The sequence below is a fragment of the Callithrix jacchus genome, chromosome 10 (assembly GCF_049354715.1).
Source record: "Callithrix jacchus isolate 240 chromosome 10, calJac240_pri, whole genome shotgun sequence".
Classification (NCBI taxonomy): domain Eukaryota; kingdom Metazoa; phylum Chordata; class Mammalia; order Primates; family Cebidae; genus Callithrix; species Callithrix jacchus.
Window position 1 is genome coordinate 74113714 of NC_133511.1, and position 22665 is coordinate 74136378.

General features: G+C 52.6%; 1 protein-coding gene across 3 annotated transcripts in view; it reads right to left on the reverse strand.

Moving 5' to 3' along the window:
* Nucleotides 1-20506, reverse strand: part of LMO1 (LIM domain only 1) — a 46065-nt gene extending 25559 nt beyond the window's left edge. Inside the window, exons 1-2 of one of the 3 annotated variants that reach the window (XM_009007637.5) lie at nucleotides 20178-20506; nucleotides 15136-15395 (exon numbers count right to left, since the gene is read on the reverse strand). In XM_009007637.5, coding sequence (XP_009005885.1) covers nucleotides 15136-15160 — 25 coding nt within the window. In that variant the 5' untranslated portion in view covers nucleotides 15161-15395; nucleotides 20178-20506. Of the gene's footprint in view, nucleotides 1-15135; nucleotides 15396-15474; nucleotides 15682-20177 lie in introns of those variants that run through there. The other 2 variants (XM_009007639.5, XM_035265706.3) reach the window with 2 other exon arrangements.
* Nucleotides 20507-22665: the final 2159 nt, after the last annotated feature.

A 22665-nucleotide genomic window follows, 5' to 3' on the forward strand; every position in this document is an offset into this window, starting at 1 on the left:
ACCCTGAGCCACGCCTCTTTCCCAGAATCAGCAGCTTTCATGAAAGCCAGTCGGAGAAAGAGCATTGGTCCAGAGTGGGAGGGACAAGAAACACTTGACAGACAGATCATAGGAGGCCAGAGGAGTCAGGGACTGACCCACAGGTGGCTGGATAGGTCTGGACTTGCTGCCTCCCTGTCCTGGTGACCTCCCACCTGCCTTAGGCCCATGGGCTTTGGCTCCCTCCTTCAGAGCCTAGAAAGCCAGGATCCGGAAGCAGCAGAGGGGGAAGTGTAGTGTCAGTGAAGCTTTCAGGCCAAAGCTGGGTTGGGCAAGCAAGGGCCTCAGAGACAAAGCTGGGCAGGGACAGGCTTGCAGCCAGGGACTCTGGTCCACCTTCCCTGGAGCTCAACTCCAGCTCTGGCCACAAGTTCAAGCCCCGCTACTGGTAGTTGAGCAGCTCCAACCAGGATCTTGACCACCAGGAGACCTCAGATGAGCTCCTATTCCCAAGGCCAGAGCTTCAGCACAGTTTCTCTCCCAGAACTCAACTACCACCTCTGACCAACCCAGACCCCCATCTGCCCCACCCCGCACAGACCCAGACTGCAGGCTCTGTAGGAAACTGAAGGGAGGCAGGCAGGAGTGCGGGGCCATCTGAAGCTGGAGGGATAGGCAGGGGTCCCTCTGTAAAGCTGAAAAAGAACCCCTCCCTCCCTATCATGCGCTGCTTTCTCTGCCTCTAGTTTTATCCCCTGCCCCCATTTGCCCTTCAGAGTAATCCAAATGGTCTTAAAAAAATATAAATTTGAGCCTGAGTCTTGCTTCTACCTAAACCCATTCAAAGGGTTGTTGTGCTTTATGCCCTGTTGTACACATGGACATAAAGATGGGAACAATACACACTGATGGATGACAGGATCCATCATACCCCAAACCTCAGCATCATGCAATATACCCACATAACGTGTAACAAACCTGCGCATGCGCCCCCTGAGGATGTAGAGGAACTAGACCTCCTACCTACGGCCTGCAAGACTCTGCACAATGTAGCACTGCCAACCCCAACCACCCCTGCAGCCTCACTGATGATGCCCAAGCTCAGTCACAGTGGCCTCTCCAATCTTGAACTTGGAGTTCCTTGTCCTCTCTATGTGACAAAGGAATACTTACGATTCTCTCTGATCCTCTCCTGGCCTCCTTCACCTGTGAACTCGTTCATTCCTTATCCACTCAACGAATATTTACGAGGCATCTAGTAGTAGGGGCTAGCCCTTACCATCTACATTTTGATAAGAGTTATACCAACACTGATGATTTTTCATCAAGAAAGTAACTCTTAATGAGCTTCATCAAGTCAGTTTAATTCCTTGATCACCTTTCTATTCATTCATGTTAAACCATTTCTTCACCCATCCCCCTTTTTAAATTTTTGTTGCAAATATTTTTATTGTGATCAATTATTTTTGAATGTTTAAAGGTGACTATTGGCTTATGATCAGCTTTTGGCTCACATCAAATTTCACAAATTAGAGTTTTCATCACCACTGAGATTTCTTTTCTGGCAATTATTTCTACCAGAAAATGTTTCCTGAGCCAACTTCTGCAGATATAAATTTTGTCAGGAAGATTTGATTCTTCTGTCAATTTTTAGTTAATAACATACTTTGCCAGGTGCAGTCTTAGTTGCTGCCAGTTTTACTTGTGTTAATTATTTCAACTAATTTTAACATTTTCCTGGATCTCTTTTTTGAGAATAATATCTCAATAATACTAATGATATCTTATGCTCATGTAGAAGGCATATTTTAGCAGTGATCTGATAAAGCATTCTGAGGATCAAAGAGTAGCATGAAAACATCCTTGGGGCACAAAGGCAGGTCAAAGCATTGAACTCTGCATTTGGGTGGAGTACCAGCTTGGAACCAGGTACCTGTGGAGCCCTGCCCACTGACCACTGCCCCCAGAGCCCTGACACCTGCCAAGAAGATGCCTCACAGATGGGAAACAGCTTCTGGCTTGGGGGAGATCAGCTGCCTGGAAGAGACAGCCTCTGACTGACAGGCAAAGAGCTTGGGTGCAGCCCTGAGGCCCCATGCCAGTCTGGATGCAGCCTCTCTATTGGGCACAGGCATTTCTACTCAGAAAGTATCTCAGAGACACTCAGCTGAGAAAGGAAGGAAGCAGACGCTTCTGGGTGCCTTGGTTTCCCCAGCCATAAAAGGATGTAATTGACTGGGGTACTCTCAGCCCAAGGCTATGACTTCCACTCACTAGGCTCCAGGCTTGAACCTACTCCAGGGGGTCCCCTCTGCCTCCTAATTGAGATTCTACCTGGAAACAGCAGGGGACAGGGCCTTCCACCTTGATTCGAGTGTGATGAGACCAAGTGTGGAGGGTTGGGGGCTACAAATGCTCTCACCTGGGAAACTGTGTCTCCTGAACCCAGGAGTCCAGTGAAAGAGAAAGAGACCTCACTGGGAGTTTCTTTCTGCTGGCCCAGCCCTGCCACACCCATTCCCCAACACTCATGTCTCCATATACGGCACCACAAGGTATGAAGCCAGCAGTCACTCTGGGAATGCAAATGGGGAAACCAAGACCCAGAGAGGGGAAGGGACCAACCCAGGGACACACGGTGAGGTGGTGGCAGAGACGGGACCTGGATGCAGTTCTGGCTCCTAGCCCTGTGCTGACCACGGGGCTCTCCTGCAGGCTGGAGCACTCCTTTAAGGTGCTCCCAAGTGAGGAACCGATGACATGACCTCTGCCCAGTCTGCCTCAAAGATGCTGCCTCCACTGCCCCTGTAGCATCCAGGGAAGAAGTGGGGCCCTCAGTCTAACAGCAGTGGGGAGGCTGGCTCAGGAAAGAACAACCCTCACCTCCTCTGGGGGTATCATTCCCAAGGACAGAGAAGGGAGTCCCTGCAGTGATAGACCCCATTGTGGCGGCTTTGTAGAGACCCCTCCCAGCCTTGGAAGACTTACCATCCGTGAGAGCAAAATCCAGCAGCCCCCAGCCCTGACCCAGATGTGTGTGTGTGTGTGTGTGTGTGTGTGTGTGTGTGTCGGTGTGTGTCTGTGTGTGGATGGGTGAGTGCATGTGTGTGAGAGTGTGTCTGTGTGTGGGTGTGCATGTATGTGAATGAATGTGTAGGTGAGTGAGAATGTGTGTGAGCATGTGTGGTGTGTGTATTGTGTGTGTGGCAGGTATATGGTGTGTGCACGTGTGAGTGTGTTTGTGTGTGTGAATGTGCATGCATGTGAATATGTGTGTGTGTGAGTACGTGTGTGGTGTGTGTGCATGAGTGTGTCTGTGGGTGACAGGTGTGGATGTGTTATGTGGGTATGCATGGTGTGGCACGTGTGTGCTGTGTGTGCATGTGTGAGAGCATGTGTGTGTGGTGTGTGTATAGTGAGTGTGTGGTGTGTGTATGGATAGGTGTGCATTGTGTGAATGTGTCTGTATGTGAATGTGAGTGTGTATCTGTAGTGTGTGGTGTGTATGTGAGAATATGTGTGTCTGTGTGATGTGTATGTGAATGTGTGTGTATGGTGTGTGGTGTGTGTGTATGTGAATGTGTGTGTATGATTTGTGGTGTGTGTGTATGGGTGGGTGTGCATATGTGTGAATGTGTGTATGTGAATGTGTGTGTGGTGTGTATGTGAGTGTGTGTGTCTGTGTGGTATGTGTGTATGGGTGTGTGTATGTGACTGTACGGTGTGTGGTGTGTGTGTATGGGTGTGTGTATGTGAATATGTGTGTGTATGGTGTGTGATGTGTGGTGTAAGGGTGGGTGTGAATATGTGAATGTGTGTATGTGAATGTGAGTGTGTAAGTGTGTGTTGTGTATGTGTGTGTTGTGTATGTGAGAGTGTGTATGTCTGTGTGGTATGTGTGTATGGGTGTGTGTATGTGAATGTATGGTGTGTGGTGTGTATGGGTGTGTGTATGTGAATGTGTGTGTATGGTGTGTGATGTGTGCTGTAAGGGTGGGTGTGAATATGTGTGAATGTGTGTATATGTGTAGTGAGTGTGTGGTGTGTATGTGAGAGCATGTGTGTGTGCCTACACACATCCAGCACCATTCCTCCCACAGCTAGGGCAGGGAGGGCTGTGAGTGTCTTCTCATCACCTCCCCAGGCTCATGGCAGGCAGGGGCCTGCTTCTCACTGGAACTCTTCCACATGCCAACTTGCTGGGGCATCCCAGGCAAGTGTCTTCTCTTATCTGGACACAGCCTAGTCCTCTGCAAAATGGGGCTAGTTATTTGTCCTAAATGGGGCTAGTATTTGTCCTCTTAGCCTCCTAAGGGTGCTGTGAAGATGAAATGAAATCTGTGCCCTTCCCCTGCATGAGGTGACCCTGGGGATGGAGCTGGTGAGGGATTCTCTCTGGAGGAAGCTGCTATTCCAGAGGTTGGCCTCTGAAGGCAAGCCACCTTCTAAGATAATTCCCAGTGATCCTGCCTCCTGGCATTCACACCCCTGTGCCATCCATCTGTCCCACTTCCTGGAGTGGGGGCTAGACCTAGTGACCTGCTCTCAAGGAAGGAAACACAGCAAAGGTGATGGAGTATCACATCTGTGACGGGTAGACAGACTTCCTTCTTGTGAGCAGACACTCCCTTTCAGTGGCTTTCAGGAAGCAGGAGGCCATGTTGGAGAGGCCAATATGGCAGGTCCACTACGGCCAGCGAGGCATGGAGGAGGCCCTTAGCCCAGTAGCCTGTGAGGAACTGCATTCTGCCCACCACCGAATGAACGAGCTTCAAAATGGCTCCTTCCCCACATGAATCTTGAGATGTACCCACAGCCCCAGGTGACACCTTGATCACAATCTGAGAGAGACCCCGGAGTAGAGGACCCCATGAAGCTATACCTAGATTCCTGTCCCACAGCAATGAGAGAATAAGTTGGTATTGTTTCTAGCTGCTAATTTTGGAAGTAATTTGTTAAGCAGCCGTAGATAATACACGGCCACACTGGCACATATACTCTGTAGAGAAGGGCCCTCTCCTCAGGCCATTGAGACGGGGCCCTACAGACAGCTCTCTGCCCAAGAACCTGTGTGGCTGTGAATTTCCTCCTCGATCACAGGCCTTGATGTGGAGTGTTTCAAGGCAAGGAGCCCAGTGGACAGAGCCCTGTCTCCAGCTGCCCTCCGCAGGCCCCCGCTCTCAGCTGGGCAGACCAGGAAAGCGCGGGAAGCTGCCTCATGTCCTCAAGGAGCCACAGCCCTGGATCCTTTCCAAAGAGCAATCTCCCAGGGCTGGGAACTCCAGGCCTGTCTGGAGCAGGGCAAGCTTTCCAAAGCACATCTGCTTTCCCCGTCTCTCCTGCTCTCACCAAAACTCCACAGAGGATGGGAAAATGGCACCACTCATCTCCAAGACTGTCAGAAGCTTTGCCTGCTCAAGTCTCAACAGACCTAAAAGGTAGTGTGATCATACCCATTTTACTACTTGGAATTATTATTAGAATTTACTCATCAGAATGACTTAGCAGAAGAGGCAGGATTTGAACCCATGTGAATCAAAGCCCACGTTAATTCCATTTGTTTTACGAATAGGAAAACTGAGAACCCGAGAGTTTGAACATTCTGATGGCCCACAGGCAGCCCCACATAGTCCTTCCTGGATACTGTCATCAGGGACTGGGTGTTTAAAGATCCAGAGGAGAGGAGAGGACAGGCAAGGCGGAGCAGGGCTGTAGGAGGCCAGGCCAGCACTGCTCCCACTTGTCTGGCAAGAGTGGGTCTCCCTCCCATTCTCTATCAAGTCATGGTGCCAACCAGCAAAGTTGAATTATTAAAACTCCCTTCTGGGGTACCACATGAATTCTTCTCCACCGAGACTCAGAGAAAAGGGGCAGCCACTCCCGCCACACAATATTAAAATGTCAGGAGTTTAAGGCCTGCGTTGGTTGAGTCATAAGTTATCAGCACCCAGTGAGGGCCGACAGAATGCCTCCCTTAAATTATTAAGCAGAAAGCGTCAGACTGTAATATTTTGCTAAACCAAAGTACAGACACAGACAAAGATGTCATTTCAATATTTGAAACCAGCAAGTTTAATTTAAAATAAGAGCAAACCAATAAGCTCAGAACATAGCAGCGTATGAGAGGAAAATTATACTGTGAGAGGAAAAAAGTGGAAGGACTTAAGAAATTTATAAAAGTAATCTCCAAGTGGAAATTAGAAATCAAGGCCTAGAAACAGAATAACACAAAAGAAATATTACTGTCCACTTTCTAAATCAATATAACACTGCTCCACGCCGGAATTACCATGGTAACTCAAGTAAAAAGAATCAAGCAATTCTTATTATTTCAAAATAAAATCACAGCCTGAAGCCTGGGTTTTATTACAACCACTGATAGATCGCTGGCTTGTATTTATCTGAAATATTGCTTTTCAATCAGCTGGTTTATGAATGTACACAGGCCTCTCACCAGCCCACTTACCACCCCATTTTGAGGCTGGGGGCCAACCAATGAATTGATTCTCACCTGGCTGCATCTGCATATATGCCCAGGTCCAAGTCAGCTCTGTGTTCCCAGCTCTGGGAACGCACTTTCAAGCTGTCTAGTGGCTTTGCAGGACAGAGAGGAAAGCCTGAAAGAAGCAATGGGGGCTGACCTCATTATGGTCCCTCCCCTGCCAGGCTGGCACTGGGAGGAATAGAGCTGGGCTCCCACGGCAGCCCCCAACAAACTACCCAACAGTAAGCTTCCTCCCACCTCAAGTCATCTTGCAGGTTCCGCATCCTTCTTTGAACTTTTGAGTGTCTTTACCTCCGTCCTCAAGTCTGACAGCTGGAAAAGGGAGCAGACAGGGCAGAGAGTGAGCGCACTGACTGCAGTCAGCCCGCCTGGGCTCACAGCTCAGCTCAGCTCTGGCACTCCTGAGCTATAGAAGCTGGAACCAATTATTTAATCTCTTTGTACAATAATTTTCTCATCTGGAAAATGAGGGTAAAATAGTAGCTTCTTCCTAAGGTTCTTATGGGTATTAAGTGAGATTATACATGGAAGATGCTTGGTGGACTGATTACAAAAGTGGCCCCAATTCTCTACCCTTCCCCACAGCCACACCCCTTGTTATATGACTTTTCACCTCCTACTTCAAGAGTGGAATCTGCTTCTCTACCCTCTGAACTTGGGCTGGCCTTGCGATTTATTTTGGCCAATAGAATGCAGCAGAAGTGACAACATTGCAGTGCCAAACCTTGGCCGCAAGAAGCCTTTCATAGGCTAGGCGTGGTGGTATGTGGTGGCACACGCTTGTAATCCCAGCACTTTGGGAGGCTAAGGCAGGTGGATGACTTGATTCCAGAAGTTCAAGACCAGCCTAAGCAACATAGTGAAATCTCGTCTCTACAAAAAATACAAAAATTAGCCGGGTATAGTGATATGCACCTGTAGTCTCAGCTACTAGGGAGGCTGAAGAGGGAGGATCACTTGAGCCTAGGAGATCAAGGCTGCAGTAAGCTGTGATTGTGCCACTACACTCCAGCCTGGGCAACAGAGCGAGACTGTGTCTCAAAAAAGAGAAGCCTTGGCTGGGTGCGGTGGCTCATGCTTGTAATCCCAGCACTTTGGGAGGCCGAGGTGGGCAGATCATAAGGTCAGGAGTTTGAGACTAGCCTGACCAACATGGTGAAACCCTGTCTCTACTAAAAATACAAAAATTAGCCGGGTGTAGTGGTGCAAGCCTATAATCCCAGCTACTCAGGAGGCTGAGACAGGAGAATCATTTGAACCTGGGAGGCCAAGATTGCAATGAGCTAAGATCACACCACTGCACTCCAGCCTGGGTGACAGAGGAAGACTCCATCTAAAAAGAGAGAGAGAGAGAGAGAGAGAAGCCTTGTGTGCTTCCATACCTTCCGCACCAGTCTCTACCATAAAAACAAGTCGGACAAGCCTACTGGCTAATGAGGGCCAGGCAGTCTTGTCACGCCCAGCATCCAACTGATCAGTCATCCTCCATCCTCCAGGTGTGAGTGAGCCCAGCTGAGACCAGAGAGACTGCTCAGCCAAGCCCTGCCTAAATCACTGACCCACAGATGTTCGAGTTAAATAAATGCTTATTGTTTTAAGGCTCTACATTTTAGGGTAACTGATTATGTAGCAATACCTAATTGACACATATGCATAGCACAGTACCTCACTTTTAAGTAAGAGTTCAGTAAACTGATAGCTATTGTGTTTTGTTGTGACTCCTAAAGACTGAGAGGCCAAAGTCAAAAGATCATACTGTAACCATGCAGAGAGTAATGTCAATTCACATGAGCATGAACCTTTCTGGTTTATCCAGTGTGTGCCTGGACATTAGGTGCCAGTTAGGTGTTTCATCCTTTGTAGGGATGAGAAAACCGAGGCCCAGTATGTTGCCTGAAGTCACATAGCAGTTAGCTGGGAAAAAACCCAGGTCTTCTGTCATGCTAGCAGACTACACCTGAAGACAGGAGCCCACTCAAGAAAGCCCAGTTGGCCTCCAAGGGAAGGGACAGGAGGTAGGAGCTGGTGATCTGAGCCTGGGCCAACCTGCTCACTCTTCTTACACCACCTGCTTTTAATTTGCCCAGTTGGATCAGCTACTGTGGACTCCTGCCTTAGACAAAAGACAAAATGAACACAGTCCTACCAGTGATGAACAAGCTTGTTGTTAGGTTTGGTGGAAGCATCTCTGAACATGGCCTGGAATGGTCTGTGAGAAGCCAGCTAAAGGGGAATGGGCATACCAGACAAGGAGGATGACAGGAGCAAGGGAACAGAGGCAAATGCTGGGTTTGCATGGAACACAAAACCAGAGTAGACATTCTAACCCTCATAGCTCAGTGTGATGGTCAAAGCAGCAGGAAGCCTCAGGCAGGAAGCCAGGGTAGCAGGGGTCGGGCCAGTCTGGTTACATGAGCACCAGGAGAAAGACAGATGAGATGAGAATGGTGGTGGCAGAGGAGAAAAGGGTAGGTCCAGAGCCCAAGATGAATGCAATCCGGTGGTGTGCTGATGCATGCTTAACCACCAAGTCTTTGAGAAAACACTGATTTGTAGTGTTTGCCAATGACCAAGGTACAAATACTCCCAAAGTGGCTGATTTCAAGTTACCAATGCAGTGTCTCTGCACTGGGATAGTCCAATCCAAATATGGGCCCGCCGGGAAAACTCACTCTAGCAGAACCACAAAGAGCTAACTCTGGGAGTGGGAGGACATCTTGCATGTCTCAGTCTCCTTCCACTCCAGGCAGGACAGGCAAGCAAGATGGGCTACATGCCATAGGAACCTCTCAGGCTTCTCGAGCTCAAAAGGCCCAGGACAGGTGAGTGTCCATCAGAACCTTCCACCTTACATCTGAGGATAGACCCGTATCTTCTGGGCTGTCAGTAGGCTGGCAAGGAGCATAAGTGGGACACCCAAGCACGCAGTCCAGCTGATGTTTGCTCTAATCAGAGTTTTCTACCACCCAGCCTCATCACGCCTCAGGGCAAGGGGAGAGGGCATAGCAAAAAGATGCTGACGCTCTAGGCTCCAATTCCCCATGGAATCCTAGGCAGACCTTGTGCCTGTTTGAGCCTCAACCTTCCCCCTATAAATGGAGGAACTTGCTAAGAGTGGTCTTAGAGACCTCTTCCCAAGATGCTACCTGCTTTGGGGATCTGGATGTGGGTGAGTAGTGAGGTCAGCCTGCCTCCCAGGCAGCAGTAATTGAGGGCCATGATAAATAAACTGGCAGAGTGAGGGTGCAGGCCAGTGCTTACCAGTGAACAAAGCACTGGACTGGACACAGGGTTATTTCATACTGTAACTGAGCTCCATACCGCAGTGAGGCTTTCTGGCTTAGCAAGTGTGTACATGGACAGTATCTCACTTAATCCCGATTACAATCCTGCCAATGAGGGGTGGCTGTTCTCACTGTAGAGATGAGAAGGTACAGGCAAAACAACCTCTTCAATGGGTGGGTTTGGAACACAAAACCACAGTGGATATAGTGGACCTGCATAACTTAGTACAATGATAGAGCGGGCAGCAAGTCCAATAGTACCTGCTACACTGGAACACCCATGTTCTTTTCTCTACCTCCTGCCATAACGTCTTCCAGTCTTCTCACTGTCCCTGATCAGGGCTTTCTGGGAGGCCCTCTGGCCCCTGGAGATGAATCCAACAACAGCCTTGGCGTCCCTGCTACATGGGGGCACAGCTCTGAAGGGAGTTCCTAACGCCCTGGGCCTGCATCTGCACAAGACCCCAACATGGCTCAAGTCACTCGCCCCCAGCCTCCCCTAGCTGCACCATCACAGCTCTGTCTTCTGCTCAGACAGCCCAGCCCACTTCCCAACTCTGGCAGCCTCGCCCTGGGCCATGGCTGAACCTCGTGCCTCCTTTGCCCATGACCACAGGGAGTCAACTGTCGGTGCTCACTGGCAATCATCCATCTGTTCCAAGGGTGAGAGACCAAAATAGACCTCCTCTTGGGCCTGCCCACAAATAGGGCCTACTGCGAAGTTCCTCAAATGGAAGCTCATGGGGCAACGGCCTGGTCTAACTCTGGGACACAGGGTGGCACAGGGTGGCGTAAGGAATCAATTCTCAGGAGGGATGAGAGGCGGGTCCCAGCTCTAGGGAAACATACATTTCTCTGTGCTAAAAGCATTTTTGTGAGACATGTTCAGAGACAGACAACAAGAGAAAAAGGCAGTTCCCACAGCCACAGAGGCCAAGTGAGTGGCCATGCCAGCACTGAGCCCCGGCATTAAAAGGGTGAAGCTTTTAGGCGAGCAGCAGCCAGTGATCTCAGCTTCCCCCAGTCCTAATGCTCCTGAAAGGCTCTCTCCTGCTCCCTGTAATTGGGCATCAGTAGTTAATGCAGTATTGACTGCATTACACGCTCCCGTGCCTCCCCTCACTAATGCCAATTGCATCACCTTGTACAGTCACCGGCTTGCTTAGCCAATAGCCGTTAAAAGCAATCCAAATCATGAATCATATGGGAAACTTTTAGCAAGACACCGCCATCCAAGGAGACAATTTACAGTTGAGTTAATCTGGGTACATTAGCGAGACATGGATTCTGGACGACAGACCAATTTATGTTGTTTCCCTGTCCCCCCTTAGTGCTGCTCTGTGTGAACAAATGAATGGAAGAGCAGGGCACAGAGAGAAGCACCTGCTTCTTCACCCAAGGCTCGGGTGTGTGTGTGTGTGTGTGTGGGTTACCATCTTTACAGATGCTCTGCCTGGCTGAGTTTGGGCAGGAAGGGGAAGCGGCTGTATGTGCCGCTCAAGATGTGATGCCTCATTCCCGGCAGAAAGGAGGGCTGCCACTGGAGCTGGTTATGGTAGATGCAGATGGTAGTCCTCCTGCTCCCCTGCTTCTAGGCACTGGACAAGTGCACAATTTGGTCCCTGCTCTGCCAACCTCACAGGCCTTTACCAGGCTGTAGCAGGCAGCAGTGTCCACTTGGCTCTTGGGCTGGGGTCTCTGGCATGGAAGAGCATCAGGGCCTGCCTCCCTCTCCAGAGTTGGAATGTGGCCACACACTGTCAGGAGAGGCCCCCAGGACTCTCTGCAGTCTAGAACATGATGGTCTATCCTGGGAAGTCCTACTGGTGGCCCAGCAAGGGCTGGTTGGTACCCAAGCATAGCCATGCGCCTGCTTTTGTGGATCAACTGAGTCAGCTGTGGAGGCTGTGCTCCTGGCAGTCATTAACAATTGAAGACTCCACTGTCTGGTCCTCCACAGTCCAGCTTCACTCTCTTGGGCATTTTTACTTATTAAAAATGCTCTAGGAATCATGTCTGGTGTTTAGTTTCACAAGCCGCCTGCTGCTTCCTGTGGTCACCCCCGCCTTCCTGCTGGGCCTTTGCAAAGGCCATTTATACCCAGCCCTGCCCTTCTTCAGTGTGCACCTGAGAGCATCTTCTCCTGCCCAGCGTCCTCTCCTGCCCAGGCCCCCACAGACCAGAGCTCTCGCTGTTCTTGGGCCCTGTCAAATTCTCTGCTGTCTGCTCCTACTCAAAGGTCTCTTCTACAACAGCCCTACAACTGCCCAGGGGCTCATTTGACTTGGGCAGGGTTCAGAGCTGTAGTCTCTTTGCTCCCCTGGGACTGTAACCCTCCCAAAGAGCCCACTGCCTGGTGCCAGCCCAAGCCGCAGGTGCCAGGAGAAGACGGGCTGTTTCTCCGGGAAAGTTGGAGCTCATCTGCCTTTCGCTGACAGGCAGACCCAGCAGTATTTACAAAGCCTGGACCCTGAGTTCCAGTAAAGTGGAGATGGCTAGGCCAAGAGCAAGCATCCAAATGAAAGCAATTAATCTTAAAATTCGAAGTTTAACCGTTTGCAAAACAGATCTTTCCGTCTCTGTGGTGACCCTTCACTGCTCGACCTAATGGATTACTTTATTAATAATGCACTGTGCTTAAAAGCAAAAAAAAAAAAAAACCATTTTTTTCTGACGATTCAATACTTCAGAAAGTCTCTTAAACCCGTTGCTACGGCAAAACGATTGATATTTTATTATCTTTCAGAAGTGCAACATGAAAGCCCTGCAGCCCAGCAGAGCAGGAGCTTTGGTCCTCGGCAGCTGGCAGACCTGACTTCAACCAGAGGAGCCCCAGCCTCTCCCGACAAGATGCTGTCAGGTGGAGAAAAGGCATTGGGGGTGGTTAATAGCAGCCCGAGTCCCCGCTGCAGCCAGACAAAAGGTGCTGTATGCAGGGAACGCACCCTTTGGGGACCTGGGGGTGGGGGGAATGCTGCCACACAGTTCAGATAACCACCCGCTGTGAGGGCAGAAGTGTTCAGGAAGAAGTTGGGTGGTTGGTTTGGAGGAGATGAGTGGATCCAGAACCTTTCTCCCTCCCCCAGTTGAAGGTGTCATCTTCAAGGCTTCCTGGAACTAGGGGAGGCCAGACTCCTCTTAATGGGGTGTGGAGTGTGGATGCATGAGCAGAAAGGTTGCTTTTGAAGACCAGCTATAGGCTGGGCAGGACAAGAATAGGTGGCTGCTCAGGACCCCAGTGGCTGTGCTTGTGCTGTAAGGGACCCCAGAGCCCAGAAGTTCCATGGTAGTGGGCACCATATTGTTTAGACTGGACAGGGTGGGGACGGAGGAGCATCTGGAGCTCTCTTCCACAGTTCTAGCAGAAACCAGAAGAAACATATGCCCAGGGTGCTTGAGGTACACTGCAATTTGGAGACAGGGAGCTGGCTAAAATGACCTCCCACTCAAGGCTCATCTGAACTCTTTGTATTATCTCAGAGCTGGAGGCATTATGAGGTGCCTGGACAGAGCAAGATCCTGGGTGCAGGCGGGGGCTGTCATCTTGTTGGGATGAGACTAGTCTTCCTGGCCTGAGGCGTCCCATGTACAGAGCCAAGTTTTCTGGATTCCTGCTAAAGCAGGCCAAATAACCTCTGCTAAAGATGAACCCTGCATGCTCCCCATAGTGACAGTATCCCCAGGTACCAAGGAAGGACCCTCTCCACTGGCTTCTCCAAGCCCTTCATTTTTACTAAGAAGGAAAGTGAAGCATGACTGTTCCAAAGTAACATGGGAAGTTAGTGATGAAAGGCACTAAATCAAGGCCTCCTCTCTCCCTGTCTGGCCTGACCCCAGACCCCTTCTCCTTTTCATTCGATATGAAGTTCTCTGATGGCCTACATGGGGCTCCAGGGGAGGGGTCCGTGAATAGAGAAGACATACCGAAGATGGATGTCCCACTTCAGCTGGCCCAGAAGCAATGAGGTTTCCCCATCCTCTCTCTTCCTATGCATACTGTGAGCCACAGGGCCTCCTAGATGCCATCCCGAGGCCAAATACTTCAAATTCCCCCTCACTGCTGGAAGTCTCAGAAGGCGGTAGGCAGGCTGGAGACATCAGCACAAGGCAGCAGCAATGCGAACATCCTGTGTGACCCTGAGCAGGTCACTTAACTTTGCATTTTCACCAACTGGCCACGTCAATAACAATGCTGCCCCCGGGGGCAGAGGGCACGGGCCCAGCAGAGACTCCTGAGTGGAAGCTCAGAGGATGGCCCACTACAGTCACTTTAAGAGGATTCCCGGCTCAAAGCAAGCCTACCCTTTCAGTACCTCACCAATGACAGAAGGCAGACAGCAGCGTGGGCGCCAACAGTCACATACAAATGCCCCTACAACACCAATACACAGGCCTCACCTACAGGGCAGGAGGTCCTCCTGGGACAGCCAGGAAACTGCCTCTCTCCTGACCCTGGGAACTCATCTTAGGGCACCCACGTGGCTTTTCCCCCAAGGGGGCTGGGATCCCCAACCTTCTAGGACACATAACTGCAGGGCACTCCCTGCTGGAAGGCTTTGGGGTCTGTAGGGCCACCTGCTAGCGGCTTCCTGCAGCCATGGGCTCCTCTGTTGTGACCTTTCCCGTGCCCTGCAGTTTGCTAGGACGCATTGAGACTCGACCACGGAAGGTCCATGCCGCTCCTGCACGAATACTACTGGCCGGCGGCGGGAGACTTTCTTCCTCTGGGCCAAACTCCAGCCTCCGCGCTCACAGAGACTGAGATATCGGGCCAGCACAAGAGGCGGCTCTCCTCTGCCCGAGCTCCTGGGCAGCTGCCCTCCGGAAGGTCCAACCCGCCTTCCCCTCGCCTGCCGGGCATCCCGGCGCTCGTGCCTTCCTCCCGCGCTCCCGCTTGCCCCGAGCTCTGAAGTCCTGTTCTCCCCGAAGCCGCTGATTTGCTGGGAGCTCAGCGCCTCTCGGGTTACGCGGCGGCGGGAGCGAGGGTGATGGCTGCGGTGAGAGCAGCAGCCGCAGAAAGGTTCACAGCAAACCTCCGCGGCGCGGAGATCACAGGGGAGCCGGAACCTCCACGCGGCCCCGCGGCGCAGCACACTGCCCGCTACAGCTCCTCGGCTAGCGGCCGGGGTCCGGGCGCGGGGCGGTGCGTGGAGGCCCGGGGCGCGTGCAGCCCGGGGCTCACCCACCGCCTCCCCCGCAAGTCCCGCCTAGTAGTCCCCGGTGCTGCCCGGGCTCCACGCGCGCCACCCGCCCCTCAATCACCGCATAGCCCGGCATGTGTGCTCCCGTGTCCCCGCGTGTGTGTGCCTGCGCGCCGCGGCGGGGGGCTAGGGTTGTGGGGCAACGAGACCCCGGCCCGCCACCTACCGTCCTCCTTGTCCAGCACCATCATCTCCGGCGCTCCGTGTCCAGCCGCAGCTCGGCTCGGCCGGGAGAAGGGCGCCGACTCGGGGCGCGCTTCGGCGGGGCGGCCGGTCCTCGGGCAGCGAGCGGGCTCTAATTACCCGCTTGTCCGGCTCTTAACCTAGATTGCACTCAGCTAGAATTACATTCAGGAGTGAAGCACTTCGCAGATACAAAAGCAGTCTCACCTACTTTTGTGCCTCAGAATTGCAAGGAACTACGAACTGCAATTTAGAGAGAGAGAGAGAGGAGAGGGAGAGAGAAGGGGGAAAAGAGGATCAGAGCCGTTTCTTTGATTCTCACCTTCTAAATGGCTCAATTTGCCCAGTATAATCTGTCTTCATGTAATTGCATTTGATAGCTCATAACCCTGGCTCTGGCAACGACACAGCTTTCAGCCTCATAAAGTGTTTTCCTCCCGGATTTAATCTGAATCTCAATCTAAAATTATATTCAAAGAGATGTGGGAATCTCGCGGCCGTCTCCCGCTGCCTTTCTCCCTCAATGTATGAGGTTTGCACTCCTGCTACTGAATAAATGCACACATTTCCCGAGGCCCCCCTCCCTCCCGGGTTAATGGGGAGTGGAGACGCAAGGATGCCGGCTCCGCAGCGCCATCTCGAGGCCTCTAGGTCCCAACTCGGAGAGGGTCTGCTCCGATCCCAGGGTCGTGGTCTTCAACGTGTCTGGAGGGCGAACCCCATCTGTTACTCCCAGGCCCTCAGCCTTGATTTCTGTCTCCTCTTCAGAGCAATATTTCTCTGATCGCATCCTTTCCCTTCCTACCAGCTCTGTCTGGGTGCTTTCTTGCTGCTTCCCTAATTGTTAGGCAAAATTAACCCTCTTCAGGGCACAAACGCTCCTACCCTGAGTCTTGCAGAACTTCTCCTGACCCCAGCCGCCCCCTTAAGAGCATCCTGACGTCATGGAGTGGGAGTTATCTCAGTTTCTCTCTAAGCAGGCCCAGGTATGGCCTTCAAAGCTTTTCTCATTCTACAAATATTTACTGGGCATATATTATGTGCCAAGCACAGTTCTAAGACACTGGGTATACAGCACTGAACAAAACAAAGATTCCTGCTGCAATTATGGAGTTGACAATTCTTGCTCTGTAACTCATAAGGCAGGAAAAGAGACAATACCCATCTCTTCTCCTGGACCGTGCTTCTCTCTAGAACTCTGGGGCTGATGCCATGGATGCCTACCCTAGGAAGGCCACCTACTTTTCAATCCCAAGACTTTTTTTCTTTCCCTAGACAAGTACAGAGTTCCAGGGTGGGATAGAAATAATGATCTTTCAGCCAGGTGCGGTGGCTCACACCTGTAATCGCAGCACTTTGGGAGGCCGAGGCAAATCACCTGAGGTCAGGATTTGAGACCAGCCTGGCCAACATGGTGAAACCCCATCTCTACTGAAAATACCAAAATTAGCCAGGTGTGGTGGCTTGTGCTTGTAATCCCAGCTATTGGGGAGGCTTAGGCAGGAGAATCGCTGGATCCTGGGAAGTGGGGGCCGCAGTGAGCTGAGATCCTGCCAGTACACTCCAGCTTGGGCGACAGAGCAAGACTCCATCTCAAAAAATAAAATAAAATAGAAAGAATGATCTTTCTCCAGCCCAAGGAGGGCTCCAGACAGATGTGTTGGAGGCTTAGTCCTGCCAGTCACTTCTGAGGACTAGACCCAGGCAAAGAGAAAGGGGCTGAAGGGCCACCAGTTGGGATTCTATCTCATCTCTGCCAATGACCAACGGTGGACCTTAGCAAGTCCCTTTCTCTATTTGGGCCTCAGTTTCCTTGGTTGTAAAGTGGGAGACCTGTTCTTCCTGGATCTGTGATGACTGTGGGGATCAGATGAACTACCGCATGTTAATGTGCTTTGTAAACTGTGGCACTCCAGATAATGCAGGGGAGTGGAGGGGGAAGATTATCTGGTTCAAAGGAGACCTGGAGGCTAGGTCTTACCCCGTAAACCCTAGGAGGCCCCAGTGCTTAACAGGGGTGGAGAGTAGGGGGCTGCAGCCATCTTCCTCTCTGCTAGCAGGGAAGTCAGGCTTTAAGAAAACAGAAAAGTACTGCTTCTAATGAGATGCCTCATCTGCAGCTCAGAGGGTTTCACTTTCCCCTCATCTTGAATACTTAATCCTAATAGTCCTTGAGTATATTTGATGTTAAATATATCATTTTGCTCAGACTCACCATGCCTCAGGACTGTGAGCTTGATCTCTCCCCACCACTGCTGCCAGACCCATGCCCTCAGGGTCCGAGGGAGGCTTTGGTACCGCTGCCACCAGCATATTTGGTGCCAGCCCCTCACACCCACCAGAACTGGGGGCTAGAAAGTATAGCAAGCACAGGGCCTGACAGGCTGGCAAGGGGAAGCTTCTTGCTGTAGAAACCTCTGCTACTGGAGGCATTCACTCCATCAGGGCTGCATGCAGCCTTACTCCTGACCTCCAGGGGCAGCTTCTCCTCACTTTCAGGGTCTGGCCCTGACCCACAAACCAGGACTGGGCTAGCTGTGGCCACTCTTCCACTCTCTTGTCCATGAGTTTGTCTGAATACCAACTCATCCCAGCCTCCAAAATACCCATTTGGCAGCCACGTGGCTGGCATCCCTTTGGGGAGTCAGAGCCCTGTGCCCCAAGCCCAGGGACTGAAGCAGTCCTGGGGTGCTGAGCAATGGGCTGTGGAGGCAGGGAAGGCATGCCAGCAGGTGGTTCTTTCTGCAGGTGGCTCTTTCTGCACCCCTGGCTGTGAGCATGATGCTCCCAAACTGATCTGGAGAGGAACTTTCACAGCAAGTCCTGGAGGGTTTGGGTGGCTTGAGCTTCCAGCCAGGAAGGATCCTGCTGGGTTGACAGAGGCAGATAGGAACCTCACTCATCCCATCCTGTGGCCTCTCTCCACTCACAGGTAATCCCTGGGCAAGCAACTCTTACCCCCATACTCACCCCACACCCACGCTCATGCTCGCCCCCACCCAAGCTGCTTCTAGGTCCAGGGACACGCCCACAGCACCAGAGTGGAATTCTCAGATCCCCTGGGGCTGGGGGAGGTAGTTTTCACCCAACACATTCCACAGGTGAGGAGCATGTGCTCTCACTTCCACAGGCCAAGACTGCTCCAAAATGCCCTTGAAATGCCTCTGGGGACAGCAGGGAGAGGACAGCTATCAACTCCCAAGGTTACTTTGAGGAGAAAGCGGGTGCCACTGGCTGTCTTACAAATATCTGGGCAGGTCCCGGCAACGTGCCCCTGCACCTGGCAGGAAAGTCCTGAGGAAGAGTTCCCGCATTAGGAGTGGGGGTGGGAGATAGTGGGACTCAGGGCCTCGGGGCCCGGGCAGACTAGATATTCCAGAACTCTTCGGTGGAGACTGTCAGATGTGCCTCAGCCTGAGGGCCTGTTTCCAACACAATGCAGCTGCCTCCAAGGTGGAGTTACAAGCTAGCCACACAGGTGATGCTCAGAGAGGTACTTCGGTGATGAGGGCCCCTTCTCTGTGGCCAACAGAGTTGACAGGACAGAGTAAAGCTGCAGACTTTGCAGTGCAATCAGGATGCCTGCTGGCCAAGTGCAGATGCCCTTCCCTTCCCCCTACTTATACAAAAGCAGCCAGTGCACGGGAATTTGCAACCAGCTGGAGTGAAGAAGTGCACAGTCGGCAAACTTTTCCCCTTTTGGTTTCTGGAGAGCCTGGACAGGCCTTCTTGTAAGCTGCAGTTCTAAATTCTTAGGCTTTCTGGAGGCCTAAGCCAAATCTACATCCTAGCAAAGAAATTTCCGCTACCCCATGGTGAAGACCAACCAGCCCTGCACCACAGCCCTGAGAAGGTTGTGGATGTGCCCTGACCACCTGTCCAAGTTTGCCCTGTGACGGAATGCATCCCAGGATGCGGGATGTTCAGTACTAAAATTGAGATCGTTCTGGGCAAACCAGAACAGTTGAACACTATAGCGAGTGGTGGGTGGTAGGGTGGGTCGAGGGGCTAGCTGGGCCAGAGAGAAAGGCCAGGCAGCCACACCCTTTCCCTGAAGCCAAGCAGTTGCCTCTCAACCCCAAACTTCCCAGCCTCCTGCCCCAGCACATCATCTTTCAGGCACTAAGGGATTGTCACAGCCTCCATGGATGGTCTCCGGGTCAGCCAGGGCTGTGAGTTCTTCCAAGAGACTGGCAGTGGAAAGGGTAGGAGTTGGGAAGGATGGAAATTTTGTGAGGTCCAAAGCTTACCGCAATTTGGAGGTGGGGCTCCTCAAGAAAAGGACTAATACCAAATTACCACCAAGGACCTGGCGGCTGAAGGAACCTGAAGGACCCTAAACTTCATTAGCTTCAAGGTAAAACCGCCTCTAGTTGGACCCGATAATTTGGACTAGATGGCCCACCCATCAACCCCAGCCAGCGTGGCACCTCCCAACATGCCAGGCTGGGTGAACTGATGGCAGCTCCCTCCCCAGCCCTGCCAGGGGCGGAGGCAATCTCACCCATCCCGCAGCTACGGAGTGCCAGACCTCAGGGACCCCGGACCATGCTGGTTTGGCCGCACCCTCACCCCTGCACCTGCAGGACCTGTGGGCACCCACGCCCTCGGGCGGGGATCCATTCCGCAGTAGGGTGCGGAAGGGGAACGTGCGGACACCCAGAGGGCCCGGGAGACTGGCTGGCAGTGGGCACTGTCGGGAAGCCCGCGGCGGGGGTCTCAGAGGCGTTCCCGAAGCCCTCCAGGCGGCAAGAGTCCATGAGAAAGTTCCCGGCTGGAGCGCGCGGGGCTGGCGGGCTCGTGGGAGGCCGGGAGACTTCCTAATCCCGCCGACGAAGCCCGGGCGCTGAGCCTGGCACCGCAGAGCCCTGCACCGGCGCGCACATCCAGCCGCCGCTCTTCCGGGAAGCAGCAGCCCGAGGCGGCCCGCGGGTGCTGGGGGCGCTGCCGCGGCTAGCCGGGTGTCCTCCGTAGGGCCCACGCCGCCGTCCCCGCCCCGAGCCCGGCGCGCTCCCGGTCACCTACCGTCCTCCTGATCCAACACCATGGTCCTGGCGGCTCCTGCCAGACACGCGCCGAGGACACCGAGGGACGCGCGGCTCGGACTCCCGCCACCGGCCGCAGAGCCGTGGCTGCCGACGGGGACAGACGGAACGGCGTCCGGAGCGCAGCCCCTCGGGCAGGGAGCGCAGGAAGGAGGAGGGACTGGGGGCGGACGCGGGGGCGAGACGGCCAGGCCCGGATCGCGGGAGCCGCGCGAGCAGCCGCTGCCCGGGCCGGGCCGGAGCCGGAGCCGGAGCCGGAGCCGCGCGCTTTTCCTCCCTCAGTGCCTGCCGCGCTCGCCTCAGCAGAGTGAAGGCTGCATTTCCCAGGGCCCCTCAGATTCCCCTGTTAATTAAATCAATTCATTATGCTCAGATCTGATTAGCGGCCCTTCCCCCCCTTTGAATCAATTATTCAATACACAAACATAATTGCTTGGGCCAGAGGTGCCCGCCATTAGCTTATTTAACTCCAAGGACACTAATTACCCGCAGGGCACGGGAACTTTTCTCATTAATTCTGACTAAACACAAAAGCACAGCCAGAGTGTGTGCGTGTGAGGGGCTGTGTGCGTGTGAGGGGCTGTGTGTGTGTGTGTGTTCGCATGCCAGAGTGAGGGCTGTGTGGGATGGTGAGCCACTGTGTGAGCTCAAGACCAGACTGGGGTGGGGGTGGGACGCGTGCGATTGCGGGTGTGTGTGTGCGGGTGGGGGTGTGGGCTCCGTGCCTGTGATTCTGAATGAGTGCGTCGGGCTAGGCGTGACTCTGGGTCTGGGGACTGTGGGCCGGGACTGGGACCCGGCACAGGAATGTGTGTGAGATCGCGAGAGTGCTTCTGTGTGTGACTGTGTGAATGTGACTCCGTGGCTACCGTGGCAGGCGCCCCATCTCCTTTCTTTTTTCATTATTGCCCGGCTATTCCCCGCGGCATGCTCATCCCCCTGGGGGAAAGTGCAGATCACAGAGGAAGGATCCGAGAGGATCGAGAGGATCAAGAGGCTGTGGGTGACTCTGGAGCCAGGCCAGGCCACATTGTCCTCCCCGTCATCTGTTTGGGCCTTGGCTGGGCTTTGCTCTCCCTCAGCTCCGCCCCGTTATAAACCCCAGGTTCCCATCTTCCCCTCCCCCAGTCCCCATCCCCTGCACTTTGCCCTCTTTCTGCCCCTCTCAATACCGCCCCCACTCTCAACTTTTATCCCAAAGCCCTCCCCCACCCCACCCTTCACATTCGCCTGACAGTCCACGAACCCTCAACTCTACCCACCATAGACCTAGTTCTTCACCTCCCGTCTCAAGGCTGTATCGAGGGTGTGCCTACGGTTGACCAACTTCTCCACATTTTACCTCCCAGGAAATCTCTATTGAGAGAGCCAGTGAGAGAGCCCACAGAGGCAGGGACACAGAGGGTAATTGATTCCCCCAAATTAGGTTTCTGCTTTCTAAAGACCGGCATTGTTCCTATTCTCAATGTGCACAGAGGTATTGAAGATTTCCTTTTTGTTTCCTCCGGCAATGAATGAGCTTAATCCATTTGGCTTTATAAATCAGGAAACTAATATTCACTCCTTCCATAGCAGCTTTTTAAAAAATTTAATTGGTAAGTGAGGCGCAGTTAGTCACCCTTATACTGTCCCTAGGCCCCCACTTATCAAAACATATTCTGATTGAGGGGTAGAGAGAAGGGAGGGGGCTCATCCTGATTCCTCCCACCCTCTTTCATCCTCCCAAACAGATCCACATAGTGTCTGGGAAAGTTTCTGAGATGATTGCACGAATTATATTCAATTTGGTGAAGAAAGGAGGAGTGCTCAGAGAGACTCTTCAGAATGATCTCCCAAATCAGCTGCTCTCAATTCCCCAGGAGCGACTGCCGAGATGGGTGCTGGCTATTCCATGTACTAAGGTGAAAGGGCACGTAGGGTCTGAAATTCTGTTCCCCTCCACCCTCCAAGCCATGTAGCTGGCACAGACTGCACCCACCCAGAGAGGGCACCTTTTGCTACTTCGCACAAAGGTGCCATACAGACTACAGGGCCCTACAATTGGGTATCTCTGCTTGGCCAGAGTTCACACTCAGAGCAGCCTGAGGCGTAGGCACCCAGACTCCCTGTTCCCACCATTACTTGCAGCAAGGGCCTGTGTGAACTCTTAAAAGATCAGCCTCCTGGTTTTCATAGAGAGAAAGAGAAAGTTCAGAGAGTGTAAACATATGGGGTAATCAGGGATAATGAAGCAGTTGCCCCACCATATCTCTGCATTTATATGGGGCCCCAGCTCCTGGTGAAAAGACACTGAACTCAGTCCACAGCTGGGATTGAGACAGTGACAAATCTATCATGAGGACTGATGTCTTCAACGGGGGCCATTTGGGGGAGAGACAATGAGAAGAGATCCTCATGGGTGGACTAGACTGAGCAGCAAGGCCAGGAGTTTAGAGAAACAACAATTTCAAGTATGGTGCAAGGTGGGG